This window comes from Falco peregrinus, chromosome 8, assembly GCF_023634155.1.
Source record: "Falco peregrinus isolate bFalPer1 chromosome 8, bFalPer1.pri, whole genome shotgun sequence".
Classification (NCBI taxonomy): domain Eukaryota; kingdom Metazoa; phylum Chordata; class Aves; order Falconiformes; family Falconidae; genus Falco; species Falco peregrinus.
The window spans coordinates 11,468,035-11,487,099 of record NC_073728.1 but is presented as its reverse complement, the minus strand read 5'-3'; the positions used below and the strand labels follow the sequence as shown (position 1 = coordinate 11,487,099).

Here is a 19,065-nt window from a genome sequence, read left to right as displayed (position 1 = left end):
AATCTTTGGAAGACTTTTTGCTCTGTGTTTGAAAAGTAAGCAATGCTCCAGGGGAAAGCGGGAGGCAGTGATGTAGGACTGGGTCATGTGGTTGGGAATAGCCAGAACTGAGAATTTTTTTCTTCTCTTTTTAGTGCTGGATTTCTGGCGAGCTCTTGGAAGATTATTTGCACTCAAGTGTTCAAAGGGATCAGTCTGATTCTGCGTTGCTAGCTTTAGTGTCTCCAGCAAGTCTAAAGGGCTGTCTTTGAGCAAAGGCGGTGGGAATGCTGGATCTTAAAAGCCGTCACCCTTTAACCTCTTCGTGCCTCAGTTTAGCTATCTGTAAGATAAGCGTCACCCTACCATGCTGTTTGATTCTTTCTTTATATTATTTCCATGAAAGTTGAGACATGGATGCTAAAAATTACACTTAGTAGTAAATGGAAATTATTCAGGTATGAAGATCTATGTCCTGTACATGCAGCAGCAGCCTGATTTCCATACCAGTGCTGAGGATTTGAAGTCTTACTTTGCCTGCCCCTTCTTCTGGTTGTGCCTCCAAATCCCTGGAGCTGCCTCAGAGGCTTTTGGCAATTTCTCGTCTCGCGACATTTTCTGGTTTCAAGTGCTTTGAAAGCAGCACTTCTGGGTGTTTGACTGTTGCCAATTTTCTGTTACAATATTAAATAGCAAAATGGTTAGATCCCCAGGGTTGGGTTGTCAGTTCTAACTTCTCCTGCTTCATGGTGAGCTGGGTGCATTTCCTCCATGTTATGCTGCTTCCACAGCAGAGAGAAACGAGAAAACCCTTCCTGTCTCAGTGCTGCTTGAATAGAAGTTCCCACCACATCTTTCTTATTAGCCACATTGAAAACTACATCTCTTATCTTTTCTTTATCATGCGTTGGGAGTAGCAGAGGAAAAATTGCACCGTTTCATTTCCCCTTTAGGTACTCAGCTTTCTCTTGCACACTGGCTGTCCAGTACAAAACTGGTTACCTTTTTGCATGGATTAGTAAGTGTCCTAACCTAATTTAAGCTGCTAGCCCAAGGCAAATGAATCATGTCTCCAAATAATCACTGCTTCTATTCTACCCACCCTGCTGGGGGGGGGCGTGGTGTTGGAAATGACAATGAATGATACTGTTATAATAAGATACAAAAAACTCTACTGAAACAAGCTGCAAATGAAGGCAATTTTCTTTCCCTGTCAGTAATCAAATGACAGCTAGCTGTGTGTGTTTCTGAGGCAGAAGGGAGGGAGAGCAAGGGAGTAAACTGCGCTGAAACAGGCTCATTTTCTTGGGGTCATCAGGTCTGCTCACTTGTACTTAAGAAATGCTGAAATCTAGGAGAGAAATCTAATGTGGCTGTGTTCTTCTTAATAGCTGGCATGGCTAGCATCTGTTTTGCCAGGGAATTGGCAGATTTTGCTTTGTTTCCTCCGGTAAAACACCCATCCATGCCTTCAGTTCTGGCATTCATGGTTTATGCAAGAGGTCCTGCTTCTGAGTTGCTATCAGCAAGCAGAAAGGGTTGAGGAGAAGCAGAGGAGTTTTGTGGTGGAGGCGTTGGTGCTTGGGAACCGCAGGGTTTAACATACTGCAGTGCTGCAAAATAGGGAAGTCTTGCTGCACCCAGAACTAAATCCAAAACCGGGGAGGCTCAACCTGCTGGATTAGGCAGAACTGTCTCCTTCTGACCCTAGCAAAGAGCAGGATCTGCTGGAGTAAGAAGGGTGATGTGGTGGAGGTTTGTGGAGATGAAGGGTGGACTCCTGCCTGGAGTCCCTGAGGGCAGAGCAGGCTGGCTGTGGGAGCCGGGCTGGGACACAGAGCACCGGACAGCAGTTGCAGTGTTTCCCTTCTGCAAATCCTCGCTAGCTGGCTGCTATGCTATTGTAGGCAGGTGGAGCACTCTGTTCTCATATTGCAGAGGAAGGAGACGGGGCATTGAGGAATACATAGAGGAAAACCCATCTACCCAGGGATCTGAACCCAAAAGTTTCTGGTCCCCAGTTCTGCTCTCAGAACAGCTGGTTTGGCACTTGTGTGACTCTCACCTGTTTTACGCTAGCCTGACTTCACAGAGGGCAGCAGAGCTGCTTTGTGCCTAAACCAGGGCGGAAAATCCAACCCAATGACTCTCTTTCATGCTTCAGCTTCCTGACACATTCCAATAAAGTGGCCTTACCCCTCTCCTCACACTCAAATAACATAATGCTATTTATTTAAAAATACCATCAAGCAAAGGACATCATTCAAAAGCTCTGATTTAGGAAAATTGCTTGTTTGTTAATCATTTCCTTTTTCCTGATTCAGAGCTTGCTTGCTCATAAAATATTGATTTATTGGGCAGGCAAGGATGCTCTTGGCAATGAAGATGAAAAGCAGAAGTGCTGATAAAAATACATAGGCCTTTATATGTTTTTGCAAAAGCTAAGCTTAGGAAAGGTAGCTTAGAAACAGAGACAGGCAGAAACTATAAGGGCTATAGGTGGAGTCAAAAGAAACTGGAACAAAGATAATGTGGGACAGAAGAAAGTAGAGGGAATAAAGGAGGAATGGAGAAGATTTAAAAAATCAAAAGCAAAATGGGCAAGAAAACTGCTGATCTTCAGAGATGGCTGGGTAAAGAAATGCATTTGAAATAAACAGCAAAAACTAGGAGTACTGAAAAGCAAAACCAGGAGAACAAGAACACAGGGAAGCATTGACAGACCCTAACTGCAAATATGAAATCAAAAACGGTGCCTTTGCTTTACCCTGTCTATCCCTGCCCCCTCATTTTCATAATGCAAGAAGTAGCACAAATTATAGGGAATAAAGTATACTTTATACTTGAGACTGTCAGAAGGAAAAAAACTACCTTGCCTATGAGCATCTAAAGGTCATGTCTGCTATGTACCTCTGAGGTCAGATGCTTTTTCAAAAGACTGGCCATTTTTGAAGGTAGACAGAGTATCCTTGTCAACAGAAAGAAGGGCTTGTCTGGGACAAATTGTGGTGTTTTGAGGCAAGTTTTTCCCCAGTTCAGCAGGGTCAGGGGACAGTTATGCCTCTGAATGTCTTGTCCCAGAGCTTCAGGAATTTCATGCCTTTGTGTGGAGTGGGGCAGCTGCAATGAGAGACAGGAGATGTGAGTACATACATAATTATTGATCCAGCCCAGTCTGGTGAGGAATACATTTTGAAATTTAGACTGGGAGGAAGTATGTAAGGGAGAGACTGAGTTAAAGCTTGGACATGGAGATGTCGGAATACTGAACCCAAGAAAGGAGTCACTTCAGGTCCTCTGTGGAGGCTGTAGTGGTAAACAACCATACAGTTGTTGTGGCTACAGTGACCTTATACTAGCGTGGTGGAGAATGCTGCCTGGGAATTGATGGACCTTATCATGAGTCACTCAGTCCTATCTCAAAAATGTAAGGAAAGAAAGTGTTTCACATCTTAGCATCAAGCAGTCTGCCTTTAGACTTGACTTATAGGTGTTTGTGTGGGGCATCCAGTACAATAAAGATCTTTTGTGTGTGAGGACTGCATAGCTTAGCTATGTCTTAGCTTAGTCTTCTTCCTTTTCTTGCCTTCATGTGCAGTATGGAAGACACAAGCACTGGTGTGCCTTCTGAGTATTCCTTAAAGCTTCATGCAGATGTGTTTTTTGTATTTAATCCTAGTGAAACAGTTCCAGAAGAGACACTGAGGAGAGCCAAACAGATTGGGTTCTCCGACAAACAGATTGGGAAGTGCCTGAAGCTGACTGAAGTCCAGTGCCGTCAGCTGAGACTGAGGAAGAATATCGTACCCTGGGTGAAACAGGTATGTGAGAAACCTCGTTGCTCATGGTGGGGGCTTCCGAGAGTGCAAGGAGCAGGAGACTTCCATGTCTTTGGAAACAGCTGAGGTAAACAAAGTGGAACGTCTGGCTCTGTTAACATAACTCCATGGGAGTTCTGACACTGACATTAGAGGAGAACAAATTTCACCCATGTAGCTGTTACTTCTGCACTGCAGGCTTCCATGTAATGACATGAATATCCCCAAAGCAAGACTCAGAATATTCTTGTTCCTATTCTGTGTGGCTGAGGGAGAAACACAGCTATCTGGCTTCAGGAAAAGGCAGAGAATGCTGGCCCACTGTGGTGTGTCTATGAAAAGTGTAATATGTCTTTTCTCTTGGTAGTAACTTTTTACGGGCTAATACTTTATTTGAAGTATGCTATTGTTATGGGTTCATTTGCTATTCATTGTGATAGCAGGAGCATAATGAGCTCATCTAGTATTCATGGCAGTGTCACTAGTGCTTTGCTAGGTGTTCTGCTGCTGCATTTAAGGTATGTTGGTATTAAACTGCCACCAGCTGGTTTTTTTGCCCTTAAAGGGGGGGGGGGGGGGGGGGGAGGGGGAAACAACCAACCCAAGCTACTGAATGTTTCTGAAAGAGCCCATCTGTATCCTCAGGCCCAATTCCAGGTGCCAAATCTCCGTCTGTTCCCCAGCTGCTGTTTTCCTTCTATGTCCTCACCTGGCCCACAGAAATGTGCCTGGTCTTGCACTGTGTTCTTTCAGCTGCATATGGCACTGCAGTGCCAGATTGATTTGTGTGCCAAGGTACCCTTAATAAGGTCATTCTACTTACGCCTGCATTTGTGGCTTCAAAGCATATGTTTCTTCTTGAGCCATGAAGTGTAAGTCACAGTATTAGCAACAGTAATGAGCAGCAGACGCTTACATAGTGCTAATGACGTAAGGTGACATTCTTCGTTATTCACAAGGATTTGGACATCCAGTGGGGATTCCCGAAAATACTTGAAGAAAGGACAGATTTTTAAATGGCATAGCATGTAAAACTTCATGTCAGAACTGCTTTAATATTGTTCCCTGGTCAGTAGAATACACAGAATGTGTAGAAAATGTTTCAGCTGTTCATTCAGGGAACTTCAGCAATTGCTGGTGACCTAGAAGGACTAGTTACCATGTATGACATGCAATAAGTAGTTGACACAAATAGTTTGTGAACAGCCTAGTAGGCAAATTATTCTTCTTGGCTCTCTGGTGACTAGTTACATAAGAAATTGTTGAAAACTACATATAGGGGGTGGTTGAAAATCACTCTTGCTTTGTATACCATTTAATTATCAAAGCATGAGTTATATTGTAACATAAATATGTAGTACTTACACTATTGGCTGCTACTTGGCATGACCTCAAAGCGGTATTCTGTGCATGTTTGTATTCAGTGTGGGAGGAAGATGGGGTCAAGAGTATAGTGTGAAGATCCCAGAGAGCGCAGCTAAAGAAGACAGGAGACCTGGCGGAATGGAGATCTGTGTAACTAATTCTGCCAAACTAATTGAAGAATGAGGGCCTCTGCAAGAAGGGATGAATGGGGAAAGTTCCTGGGCTGTAAAGGTGTTTGACCAAAGAGGTGTAGGCTAAAACTGTAACTTAGAAAGGGATGGTACACTGTCCCACTGAGTGAACTGTAAGGCCTGGGGGGAAGGCCAGGCACGTGCTGTGTTGCCAGTTCACATCACCTCCTTTTGAGGAAAGACATGATGGGAAATAATAGGACAGAAATATAGGTAGAAAAGGAAAGAGGGAAAAGAAAACCCCCCAAACACCTGCATCTAATAAAGATCTAGCACTGGCCAAGTCACAATGCCTCCTCTTCTTCCCTGTACAGATTGACACGCTGGCAGCAGAATACCCAGCAGTAACTAATTACCTATACATCACGTACAACGGGCAGGTAGGCACATTTGGAAACAACAGTCTCATTGCTGTCTAGTTTGATCTCTTTCCCCTGTGCTGCATTATTTCTGGAGATCTTGCAGACGTCTCAGTCTCTAGCAATTATTTTGGATAGTGTTACATGTAATCCCCTTACAGCAGGCCTGGAACTTTTTCTTGCTGAAATACTGATCCAATGCACTTAGTGCTAATGCCCCTGTGCTGTTATGATCCTGTCCTATGTCACCTGTACTTGCACCCTCTGTGCACAGGTCAAGTGCTGGGAATGCAGAACTCATGCCTTACTCATCTCATCCTAGCATTTATTTTCACGTGAAACTTAGCAGCTCCTTAGGCTGCTTGAATAGCCAAATCAGAGATGCTGTGTCTCCTTTGGTTTGGGTGCAGCACTGCTAATTCTAGTAGAGTTGCACTTGATTTACACTGCAATAAACGAAATCAGACTTGAGCCCTGAAGGATGAGGCTGTTGGATATGGGCTGAGCACCAGAAACTGTTTATTCTGAAAAGCATGGAGTTAGATGCTGTGGAGTGCAGATCCTAATGACTTTTCTCCCTCCCTTCTCAGGAACATGATGTAAAATTTGATGACTGTGGAGTGATGGTGTTGGGCTGTGGACCGTATCACATCGGTAAATCTTTCTTACAACTCCCCTGTTCTCCTTGCACCCTTGAGCCTTCTTTGGATATTCTTGTGGTTCATTTGTTCACCTTCTCATATGGTGACAAAACCCTCCAGAGCACAGTGCACAGGACATCAATTCCTAACACAAGATTTGCCTTTTACACTTCCTTGGAGACTTCATTTCACGCCCTGGAAAAAACAGGAGAACTTTATTACTTTTCACTTTTCACTTAGTTGTGATTTCCACAAAGTTTTAGGGAATTTTTAAAAATCTTACTTTTTGCATATTTTAAGGTCTTGAGAACCTGATACCTTGTATAGAAGTTTGTTGCTCCCACACCTATCTTATATGTTTACTGCCAGCTTATGACTGTGTTGTTATATACAATGTACTTTATACGTTTTATTGCAGTAGGTATAGGTGACTATGAAAATATTTTGGTATCTTCAGCTGCTTTTGTATAAGCAATTCTCTGTATGCTGTTTTTTCAGCTGACTCAGATGATTATGCAGTGTAAGAGTTTCCTCATGTCTATGAGGAATGGGTAGACAGACTGCTAAATTCTGTATATGATGACTTTCACTTTTTCTTTTCATGGATCCTTCCAAATAGCTTGCAATTATTCCCAAGGAAAAAAATTGCTTGTTATTCAGAAATATTTTTGCTCTGCATCTCACAAGTAGTGGTGACGGGTTTTGAAAGCTGAGATTTAAAACTGCATCCATTTGTTGTGCTTGGATGGATAGGTCACGTGCTACACTCCTGTTGCTGTTTGTCTTTTTGAACTCAGTTTCCAGTATGAATATTAGGATGAGTGAAATCAGGAGGAACACTCCATGATTATGCTTATTTTTTGCGAATGCTTCTGCCAGTCAACATGCTTTGTAATGTGGTTACAAAAATGAACATAAAAAGGATGGCAGTGTTGTTTAATAATTTGATTGAATGTATGTGAATACATTTTACACTGTTCATCCAAAACTCCTGATTGCTTAGATTAGCCGTATAGGTTTGATATTAGTCTTACCTGTTCTGTAGCTTTGATTAGATCAAGACAACCTCTGGAAGAGGTTGCAACTAAATAGAAGCTGCTAAAAGAAACCGTTACTTGCAACTCTAAAAGATTTTTTTTCTAGGTGCAATAGACTGGTTGATAATTTTTTCTTTTGTTATCCTTGGAAGGCAAGTAACGAGTGTTCTTTTCCTCTGTGCTTTTAGAATTGTAATCATAATACAGTAGGATCAACTTGGTGTTCCCTGTGGATTTACATTTACAAAACATGAACAGGTCAGAAAGGGCTAAAAGATTTAGATTTGGATAGAATTTAAACATGTGACGCTACTTTTTTAAAAAACAAGATTCTCATTTCCTTTGTGAAAACTGAGGTTTAGATTAAAAAAAGACCCCACCTTTGAATTTTATTTGAAAATATTTTGAAATATATTACAGGAAAATCTTGAATATGTTGACACTTTTGAGAAGAAATTAAATTATTTGGGGGAAGTGTGAGGTCATTTCAAAAGTCAGGCTATATTCTGTATTTAAAAAGAAAAATATCCAAAGAGAAGAGTCTCGTTTTGAAGTTTTCTTGTTATTGTGAACTAGTATGTACCGATTCACATCACAGTTCTATTTGGCAGCTGCACACTCTTGAACTTCAGAGCTTGCTTTGACGCACCTTGCATGCACACGTAAAGGCTCGCTGAGGGCCTGAGGTGTAGTGTGTGACCTGTGCTCTGTGGGGGTATTGCTCAGATATTCAAGGTGGCGGTTGTTCTTCGCTTGCTGCTAGGAGCGTATCTCCTATCCTGGCAGGGGGCTTTGTTTGTGTGAAAGTCGGCCCTGAAAGCAGTATAAATAAGCTATCCCACCAACTGTGTGGACCAACGGAATGCTCTGTGAATTTTAAGGTGTGCACGTAGATTTAACGTGATTGAAACCTGAAAGTGAGTTCAAAAACATGACTGTATTAAGGTATTAATTATCTTCTGAGGAGCAGTGTCTGGTTATCTTACAAAAGCCATTACTAGTATTACTAATCATTTGCTGTCTTGCCTTTTCCCACTGTTTGGACATGGCTGTTACTGGAAGTGGCTTGAATATACTTACAAGTGGTCAGGTTGTATCTAAAGCAGCCAGATGGGGACTCCAGGTGACCACTGTGTCCCGAGGCTGAGGTTTTGTATTGTGTAAGAATATCTGAATAACAGAAGTGGAATACAAAAAGTGAACGGACATCTGGTGATTCTTCTGGGAAACATCCAGTTTAAGATTTGATTTCCCTCTCTTTTCTGTGGGGTTTTAGCTGAGGCCTAGGCATGTTTTGAGGTTCCTGTTTGACAGAAGTAGAGAAATAAATTGTGTGCCTGTCAGTGAGTAACCTGTGACAGCCATCTGTTTGTGACTAGGTGGTGGAGGCAGCAATTAAGCATAGCCTGAATTTCCAATGTATCTTGTCACACAATTATATACAAAAATAATGATATCAGTGGTTAATTATCATGTAATGACTGTGAATGCGTCATGATGAGGCCAAGGTTTTCTTGTAGACTGTAAGCATGACCATTTAATGATGGTTTTTAATCTGCATAATTCTCTGTTTATGGTACCCCACTTAGATGTTTGAGCATAAAAAATTATAGGACAGTAGCTGTTAGCGCGGGTCTGGACTCCAGCATCACCCGAAGCCTGCAGTGCTACCCAAGTCCCAAATCTTGTAGGTTGCCCAACACTGAGCATCAAGTCCTGGTGCTCACTGAGGCACCAAGTGACTTCCTCCGTGCCTCTTTCCTTTAGAGGTGGCCCCAGTGCTTACTCAGGGTTCAGGACGTTAGGATGTGCTTGCATCACAGTGCTGCCATAGTCACTGTGGCCTTTAAACTGAGGTAAAAGCATCACAGCGTGGCTCTAAAAGTGTTGTTCTACCTATTTGCCTTATCTGGAGTCAATGCACAGGAAAGTCAAACCCACAGAGCTGTAATTTTTCTGTTGTTAGGTTAGCCATACTCTGCTCTTCCGGAAAGTAAAATACCACTTCAGTCTTCTGTATTTTAAACCCATCTGTACAAATGCTTCATGTTTCCTGGAGTAAACAATGCTGTCTTATAATAATGGGCACTCAATTTGGTCACCTGTAAGCTTCTGTCTCTTAAGTTTATCTCAAAGCATGTTGGTTGGCAGGCAGTAGTAACTGGATGGGCAGCAAAAGCAGACACGAGTGTTTATGAGTGCAGGATGACAGACGTGTTACGGAGGCCTGTCACTCCTGAGCAGCTGAGCCAACTTACCTGTTGTGCTTGGAGGCTTACGTTTGTGGATGATTAGTTTCCGTGGGAGGACAATTAGATTTCTTGCTCTGAGCTGACAGGAGGCAATGCTGGTGGGTTTTTTGTTTTTCCTTTTTTAAGCTTGAGTGCTGGAACGTCTGTTTATGTTTTCTTCTCTGCATCCCTCCTTTCCTTGCCCACTTTTCTGTCTCCTGGCAGGCAGCAGTGTGGAGTTTGATTGGTGTGCTGTCTCCAGTATCCGCACGCTGCGTCAGCTTGGCAACAAGAGCGTCGTAGTGAATTGCAACCCAGAGACGGTGAGCACAGATTTTGATGAGTGTGACAGATTGTACTTTGAGGAGCTGTCATTGGAAAGGATCCTGGACATCTACCAGTATGAGGTAAAGAAAAGCAGAAGCACAATAAAAAGCCATGAAGCAAATGAAACTTTTCAAAATTCATGTCACTAGCTTGCTTTGGCGGAGCAGCTGGGGGTGAGGGGGGAGAGCTTGCTAGCAAAAGCTGTTTGGTTTGGATCCCGATGTTGCATTTTACACATCGTTGATGTTCCTAGCAGACTGCTCAATAATGAATGCCAAATAAATATTAAATTATTTTGCAAGATGCCATATTGTGCAATATTTACAAGCCGATTTAATTTGCTGCACAGTCATTTATCGCACAAATTGTTCTGCCCTTGTGGTGCTGAGCTTTAGCATAAGCATATCCTTGGCTTTAAGCACAAGCATTCCCTCTGAAGCAGTAAAACAACTTATGTGCATAACGGTAACGTGTGCTCAAGAACAGGTTGCAGTCATGGCCTTGTTGGCCATGCAGTGGCAAGACAGTGGCAACGTGAAGAATGTGGTCCAGCACGCAGTCAGGAAGATCGGGAAGGGGCACTGGAATGGCCATCAGACCAAAACGTGTTCCAGCTCCCGATCCAGACATTGCAGTTGTTTGTTAGGAGGTTTCAAGTGGTCAGAAGTGCTGATACTAAGAGATGGAGATGGGTCCCAGTCAGATTTGGTGATGGGTGATACATAATCTAATCAATCGGTCCCACAATGGAAAATGTTGCTTTCTAAGTGGTGACACACTCATCTTGGATTTGTGGCTGAAGCTTTCGAAGGTGCTTACCGGAGCTTCATCTCCCTTGAAATTCAGTGCAAGCTGGATGTGTAACTTGCTGAAGCGACTTTGCAGAACCCGGGCCATGTTAAACATATGATTCCTCTAGGCTCTTTTTCCCAGTACATGACAATTTCATCTCATCTCCTTTGTGATTGGGTGCCAGTTTCTAAAATGGCTTTATAACCTGGCCACACTTTGATCATTCCCAAATTTGGAGCCAAACCAAAGCACATCAGAACTCAAGTCCTAGTCTCTAGGCTCTGTTCTTAAACCATTTGTAAAATACTGTCTAGGACCATTTTTAGATTGCATGTTGATACTTTCCTATTCGTTCATGTTGGTTTACCTCTTCAAATTTTCATAAAAACAGGGACTGTTACTGGAAAGCATAGATTTAGGATGGACCAAAAGACTGGTGGCTCTCTGGAGTCTTAAAGGCTAGTCTTTGACTGCTTTATAATTATCCATAAGACTAAGCTCTATAAGCATTGAACTCTTGTTTACTTAAGCAAAACTGAACTTCTGAACTTGGGTTGTGAAGGAAACTGGTGTGACAGTTTGTCAGATAAATAACACTAATGAAACACAGCATCTAATTACTGCAGGATCAAAGAGAAGGTAGAGATAGGTGATGAGGGAGCAACTACTCATTAAAACACGTAGTGCTAGTAATTAGCAAGTTGGGTAAGAAAAACATGTGAAAGGAATAATGCATACATACTGAAACTTGCATTATCGGGCTTGTCACAGCAGGGGTCGGTGAGTTTGATGGGAGGCATTGCAGATCTTAAGGTCTAATAGCAGCACCCTGTGGTACCCAGAGGTGAAGGGGAGGGCCGCTGTTGGCAGTTCTCTAGCTCAGCCAGCTATGCTCATCAGGTGGGCTATGCTTATGCTTCCGGGCATGTTTTTAGCCTGTCCTGCCTGTGAAGTAAACAAAAAAATGATTGTTAGAGGAGAGAGGGTAGGCAGGGGACAGCAGGAGCTGAGGTGGTGGGAATAAAAAGGGGGAGAAGAGAGTTGGGAGTCTGCAGAAAATTCTGCTACTCCGACTTGGATATGAAAACAACCAATTTGGTGTTTGCTCTGGAGCTGTTAGAGACATCAGGGCCTGAGCCTAAGCATCCAAAGCTAAGGTTGTGCAGTCTAATGAATCCCAAGATGAGTTATAAATACTCAGATGTTTTACAACACTTTTCTTAAGTGGTGACAAAAGGGAATGGTATCATTATGCCCCATTTACAAGTAGGGAAACTGAGTCTCTGAGGGGTAAAAAGACTACAGAGTCATGCAAAAAGATATAGGCAGACCTGGGGACAACCTCCAGATCTCCAGCAGAGTGTAGTCTGAAACATAGTATTTGCTATATTTCCTTCTTTCTTTTTTTTTTTAAAAAAAAAAGAGTGAGCCAAATGCTAATAACCCGTTAACAGAATACTTCCTCAGGCAAATGCAGTTGGAAGTTGGTCCCTAAGGAAACAATCAAGTTAAAAATTCAGGATCTGATTCTGAGATCTCTCACCAAGCTTGCAGATAACTCTCTCTCCCAACTTCACATACAAACCATGAATAATGCCATGATTTCAGATTGATCTTTTAAACTCTTTAGCTCATTAACCTCCTCTAGTGTTCCAATGTACAATGAACAGTGGCAAATACTCGGAAGTCCTAAATGGTTGGCAAACCACAGGGAAAACTATCAGCAAACAATGGACACAACCCTTTGCCCTCATTAGAGATGATACATCAACTCCCTAAATGTTGTTAGGATTAGTAGAAAACCTTGGGTAACTATTAAGCTTAAATCAGTAGGTGCACTGATTGTCCCAGTTTTTCTGATTAGAAAAATTAGGCTGCATGGAGGAGCAAGATTACCAACAAGACTGGGGGGGCTGGAACTTGCCTACCAAGAGCTGCTCACAGCTTTGCACAGTCCTATCCCAGGGTCATACTCAGCTGTCCCTCCTCAGAAAAAGAAGCTCTCCCACGTGTCCCCTTTTACTTCTTCCCCTCCAGCCGACATTCACAGCTGCTCTGACTCACCGGAGACTGAGGTCTGCACATCAGTGCTGTGCTTTGGAGGGAAGTTTAATTTACTGTGAATATGTAAAGTTAGCTGGTAGTCTATGAGGACAATAATTTTTAAAAAAGTAAAATTCCTTCCCTCAGATTTATTGCCTTTTTGTTTCCAGAGAAGATGTTCCCTTTTTATTTTAATATCTATCTGCTTGAGGGCCTCTTCTGATTCTTCTTCCGTTTCTAGGATCATTCTGAACCAATTCATAAAACTAAAGGAGGCTCTTAGGTACAATTTTAATGGTCTAATTTGTTTTCAAACTCGGGTAAAAAGAAAACCCAACTCTATTACTAATGACATAAAAGCAAGATAGTAATAAAAGGAATGATTTTTGTTATAAAGGGAGGAATAATTCTCTCTATGCTTTTTCACTAGATTTTTTGTAGCATATCTTTTAAAGATATGTAATGGAAGGATGTTATTAATTTTCTTTAGAATTAAAATATGGGTGATGACAAAGTGATAGGCAGTGGAGTCCGTTTCTGTCTGCCCGCATTTCTCAGTGGAGCAGTCCTATTCACTAGCAGGTCAGTGGGCTGCTCTTTGGGCAAGAGTATGCTTTGGGAATTAAGAGCAGGATTTTAAAGGAAGAAGTGTGCAGCAGCTGAGTCTCAATTTATCATAGAATCATAGGATGGTTTGGGTTAGAAGGCACCTTACAAACATCTAGTTCCAATCCCCCTGCCATGAAGGGACCTTAAGAATCATCTACCATGGGCAGGTATGCCTTCCACTAGACCAGGTTGCTCAAAGCTCTATCCAGCCTGGCCTTGAACAATTCCAGGGACTTGGCAACCCATTCCAGTGTCTTGCCACCCTCACAGTAAAGAATTTATTCCTTATATCTAAGCCTAACCTCTTTCAGTCTAAAACCATTACCTCTTGTCCTGTCACTACATGCCCTTGTATAGAGTCCCTCTCCAGCTTTCTTGTAGGCCCCCTTTGGGTACCAGAAGGCCGTGACAAGGTGTCCCTGGAGCCTTCTCTTCTCCACGCTGAACAACCCCAACTGTCTCAGCCTGTCTTCATAGGAGAGGTGCTCCAGCCCTCTGAGCATCTTCCTGGCCCTCCTCTGGACCCGCTCCAACAGGTCCATGTCCTTCTTCTGTTGGGGGCCCCAGGGCTGAACGCAGTGCTCCAGGTGGGGTCTGATGAGGGTGGAGTAGAGGGGGAGAATCACCTCCCTTGGCCGGCTGGCCACGGTTCTTTTGATGCAACCCAGGATTTTGTTGGCTTTCTGGGCTACAAGCACACATTGCTTGGCCATGTTGAGCTTCTCATGCACCAGCACCCCCAAATCTTTCTCCTCATGGCTGCTCAAAATCCATTCTCTGCCCAACTTGTATTTGTGCTTGGGATTGCCCTGACCCATGTGCAGGACCTTGCGCTTGGCCTTGTTGAACTTCATGAGGTTCACATGGGCCCACCTTTCAAGCCTGTCAAGGTCCCTCTGGATGACATCCCTTCCCTCCAGCATGTCAACTGCACCACACAGCTTGGTGTCACCAGCAAACTTGCTGAGGGTGCACCCAATTCTAGTGTCCATGTCACTGACAAAGATATTTAACAGCACTGGTCCCAGTAATGATCCCTGAGGAATGGCACTCATAACTGGTCTCCACCTGGACACTGAGCCATTGAATGCAACTCTTTGACTGCAAACATCCAGGCAGTTCCTTACCCACCGAGTAGTCTGTCCATCAAATCCATGTCTCTCCAGTTTAGAAACAAGGTTGTCATGTGGGACAATGTCAGATGCTTTGCACGAGTCCAGATAGATGACATCAGTTGTTCTTTCCTCATCCATCAACACTGTAACCTCATTGTAGAGGGCCACCAAATCAGTCAGGCACAATTTGCTCTTAGTGAAACCAGGCTGGCTGTCACCAATCATACCCTTTATTTTCATGTGCCTTAGCATAGCTTCCAGGAGGATCTGCTTGATGATCTTCCCAGGCACAGAGGTGAGACTGGCCAGCCTGTAGTTGTCTGCATCTTCCTTATTCCCTTTTTAAAAATGGGGGTTAAATTTCGCCTTTTCTAGTCAGCAGGAGCTTCACTGGATTACCACAGCTTCTCAAATATGATGGACGGTGCCTTAGCCACTTCATCCACCAGTTCTCTCAGGACCTGTGGATGCATCTCATCAGGTCCCATTGACTTATGCACCTTCGGGTTCCTTAGATGGTCTCAGACCTGATCTTCTCCTACAGCAGGTGGTTCTTCATTCTCCCAGTCCCTGCCTTTGCCTCCTGCGACTTGGGCTGTACGGCTGGAGCACTTGGTGAAGACTGAGGCAAAAAAGCCATTGAGTACCTCAGCCTCTTCCATGTTCCAGGTAGTCAGGTCTCCCGTTTCCTTCTGGAAAGTGCCCATCTTTTTTTCTAGCTTGCCTTTTAGCACTGAGATACCTGTAGGTTTTCTTGTTGCCCTTCGCATCCTTGGCCAGCTTTAACTTTATCAGGGCTTTTGTTTTCCTAACGTAGTTCCTGGCTGCTCAGGCAATTTCTGTATTCCTCCTGGGCTGCCTGTCCTTGCTTCTGCCCTCTGTAGGCTTCCTTTTTGTGTTTGGGTTTGTCCAGGAGCCCCTTGTTCATCCAAGGAGCCTCCTGGCGTTTTTGCTCAACTTCCTCTTTGTTGGGATGCATTGCTTCCTCTGTGTTGGGACACATTGCTTCTGAGCTTGGAGGAGGCGATCCTTGAATATTAACCAGCTTTCTTGGGTGCCTCTTCCCTCTGGGGTTTTATTCTATGGTACCCTATCAAGCAGATCCTTGAAGATGCCAAAGTCAGCTCTCCTGAAGTCCAGGGTAGTGTTCTTGCTACTGCATGCTCCTCACTGATCTAAGGGTCTTGAACTCCACACTTTCATGGTCACTGCAGCCATGGCTGCCCTTGAGCTTCACATTCACCACCAGCTCCTCCTTGTTGGCGCAAACAATGCCCAGCATAGCCCCTCTCCTCATCGGCTTCCCCTATCACTTGGAGAAGGAAGTTATTTTCAACACATTCCAGGAACCTCCTGGATTGCTTGTGCCCTGTTGTGTTTTCCTTCCAACAGATATCAGGATGGTTGAAGTCCCCCATGAGGACCAGGGCTTCTGAATGTAAGGTTGCTTCTGCCTGTCTATAAAGGGCCTCATCCACTTGGTCTTCCTGATTTGGCAGCCTGCAGCAGACCCCCACTGTAATGTCATCTGTCCCTGTCTTCCCTTTAATCCTGACCCATAAGCTCTTGGTCGGCTCCTCCTTCTTCCCCAGGCAGAGCTCCCTGCACTCCAGCTGGTCACTGACATAGACAGTGACACCCCCTCCGTGTCTTCCCTGCCTATTCTTCCTAAAGAGCCTGGTGAAAAGGGAAAAAAAATTATCTCCTGAACTGTATATTAGCATGTTCAGCAAATAATAATCTTGAAGACCTTGGGATAATAAATGCTGCTTAAATGTCATACGTTTTAGTGGATTTTTATTATGGTAGGAAATTAACCATATTATTGTTGAGCAGGGTTTGCAGTAGCATTTATCATCTGTTTTTTCTCGGTCACTTCTAGCCCATCCTGCCCTCAGCTTACAAATTGTCCACTCTAAATCCCTTTAAATCCCTCATTAAGAAGTCCCTCTTCCAGAAGGCCAGTGGGGCTAACTTTCTTCAGGAAAAACACACTTGTTAATTAAAAGAACATTGATAGTCTAAAAGTTAGATCCAAACTGTGGATCTCTTTATTTATGTTTCTCGTTTGTTAGGGATGGGTAAAAGTGTGTAAACCATATTTGTTTCAAAAGAGCTCTTCACTGCAGCTGTACTGTGGGCCTGATTCTCCTTTGGGCAAAGTTTCACCAGCTTTAATTTGGAAGTAAAGTACCCTTAATTTAATTACCCTCAATTATTACATAATCTAAAAGTAACTCATATCCTCATAATTGTTGTGGATCCTCTAAGGCCTTTTTTTACTATTGAAAATTTTCAAACCAGACTACATTGTACTTGAAAGCATTAGGCATTCTTATGTAAAAAAAATGCCCATATTTGCACCTGAAGAAGGATGTGTATTTGCAAGCAAGCTCACCTGTCTCTTGTTATTTGCCATTTATTATTTCCTCACTTAAAATGTTGTTGTTGCCCAGTGAAAGACATGAAATTTGCCATTGTGGCTGGGGGATGCTGTGCCACCTGTCCTGCCTCATCCATGTCTGGAATTGAAGTGCTTGCAAATAGCCTGTGAAGAAATGAGCATATATAACAGTTTGGCTGAAATACTTGTTACTATTTTGTGCACTACCAGAAATGAGGAGCTAGTCAGGAATAATGAGGATGAATTAAAATAAAGGGCTAAGTGTATCCAGAGTAATTGACTATCACAGGCTGTCTGATAGATTTGGCTCTGTTGAACAAAGACTCTGCTTTGCTTTGTAGAGGCCAACAAGGGGTCAGCAGTGGGCACTCCTCGAAGATAGGCTTCTGAGGCTAGGAAAGGTTATTTGCTTAGCAAATAACAGTGCTGGCAGGAAAAAAAAATCCAGTTGTTTCCCATTGCCTTTCTGCTGGAGGTTACTGCCTTGCAACTCTAGTAAAAAAGAATTTGCATGAATGTCTGCTACTCTGGAAGTCTCTGACCATGAGCATGGGAAAGGGTGTTTTCTCAGAAGAGCTAGACTGAGAAAGGGGTCTTCTTTTCCCTTACTGGGGAAAAGGGGGATTGAAACATCTTGTTTGTTCATGCTACCAAAGGCTGCAGCAGAGGACAGGAGTGGGCTCAGTTGAAGTGGTGGTCCCGTGTTCACACGTGTAGGAGAACAGGGGAGGGAGACCTGACCATGCCGAGTAGAGTTTTGAATTTCACTGCGAGGCATCGCATTTTCATAGCACAGTGCCCTTCCTCTGCAAAGCAAGGGAGCCTGTGTCAGCTCAGTGCTTATCCTCACTGGGAAAGCAGAAGCACCTAAACATGACATGCAAACAAAGCAACAGTCTGTGGTTCTAGCAGAATTTATGAAATCTTGGCTTGATGTCAAAAGGCATGTGAATGCTGCAAATTTCTTTGGTTTCCTGGGGAATTTAGCCTCAGGTTACTGGTGGGTTTTGAGTGGCATCAATAAGGATATCATTGCTTGGGAGGCTACACATAATCACAGTGCGCAGCCTGGATGCCTCTAGATCAGCACAATTATGATCTATCTTTGCTCGTAGCAACCTGAAAAATTATATAATCTAAATACTGGATTCCTAGTTTTAACAGCCCTTAACGTTAAGCTAACTGGACATGACTGTGCTCCTTTCTGTCTGCCAACAGGGATGCAGTGGTTGCATTATTTCTGTCGGTGGGCAGATTCCCAACAACTTGGCAGTGCCACTGCACCAGAGTGGAGTAAATATCCTTGGCACAAATGCTCTGCAGATTAACCAGGCAGAAGATCGCTCCATATTCTCAGCTGTTCTGGATAAGTTGCATGTGGCTCAGGCTCCCTGGAAGGCAGTCAGTACACTGGTAAGCTGGGATATGCATCTGGGAAATGATGAAGTAGATACTGGTTGTTGGGAGCATCTGCTCAGAGGGACCAACTTAGTGACACATTTCAAGGTTCCAAAAAGATTTGACAGCTTTTTACTGCTGATGTTGAGGAACACTCTGATCCCTGTAAAGTGATGCTATAGGATCACTAGGAGTGGGATCGAAAATGGAAGGGAAGTAGCTTTAAATCACCTTTACATAACATGGGGTATATGCCCAGCAGAAGTTAGCATCACTGTCAGGCTACCCTAGTTTATCCTTCTGGCCTTGGAAACTATTCTAGCAGGTGACGTGTTGCCACTGCTCTTTCTTTCCTGGTGAAGCTCTATGGACAGGGAAGGTCTGAAGATGGCAACTCTGGAACCAAGGAGTCATGTATTGCATTCAGCCCAGGCTGTAGTCCCCAACTTCTCTCCATAGTCCTAATGGCTAGTGAAGTGCAAATGCTGTTAAAGCTGAAATTTTGGTATGACTTTAAAATATTTCCCTGTTCACAGCATGTTTTTCCTCCCTTTCTTTAGAGAGATGCAGTTGAATTTGCAGGCTCTGTGAGTTACCCATGTTTGCTGAGGCCTTCCTATGTTCTGAGGTAAGGCTCAGCCATCAGAGCTCGAGTCGTGGGTATGAACTGCAAAAACCTCTTGGAGACAAGGGAGAGTAATTTCATGGGACGTGTGGAAAACGCTGTGCTAGGTGCATGTGGCATAAAGCTGCCCA

At 43.5% G+C, this 19,065-nt stretch overlaps 1 protein-coding gene across 1 annotated transcript in view; it reads left to right on the top strand.

The window, feature by feature from the left end:
* Positions 1-19,065, top strand: part of CPS1 (carbamoyl-phosphate synthase 1) — a 100,010-nt gene that overhangs the window by 54,069 nt on the left and 26,876 nt on the right. Inside the window, exons 22-27 of the mRNA XM_005244438.3 lie at positions 3,659-3,800; positions 5,668-5,733; positions 6,303-6,366; positions 9,847-10,028; positions 18,130-18,324; positions 18,870-18,937. Of these exons, the coding sequence (XP_005244495.2) occupies positions 3,659-3,800; positions 5,668-5,733; positions 6,303-6,366; positions 9,847-10,028; positions 18,130-18,324; positions 18,870-18,937 (717 nt within the window). The remainder of the gene's footprint in view (positions 1-3,658; positions 3,801-5,667; positions 5,734-6,302; positions 6,367-9,846; positions 10,029-18,129; positions 18,325-18,869; positions 18,938-19,065) is intronic.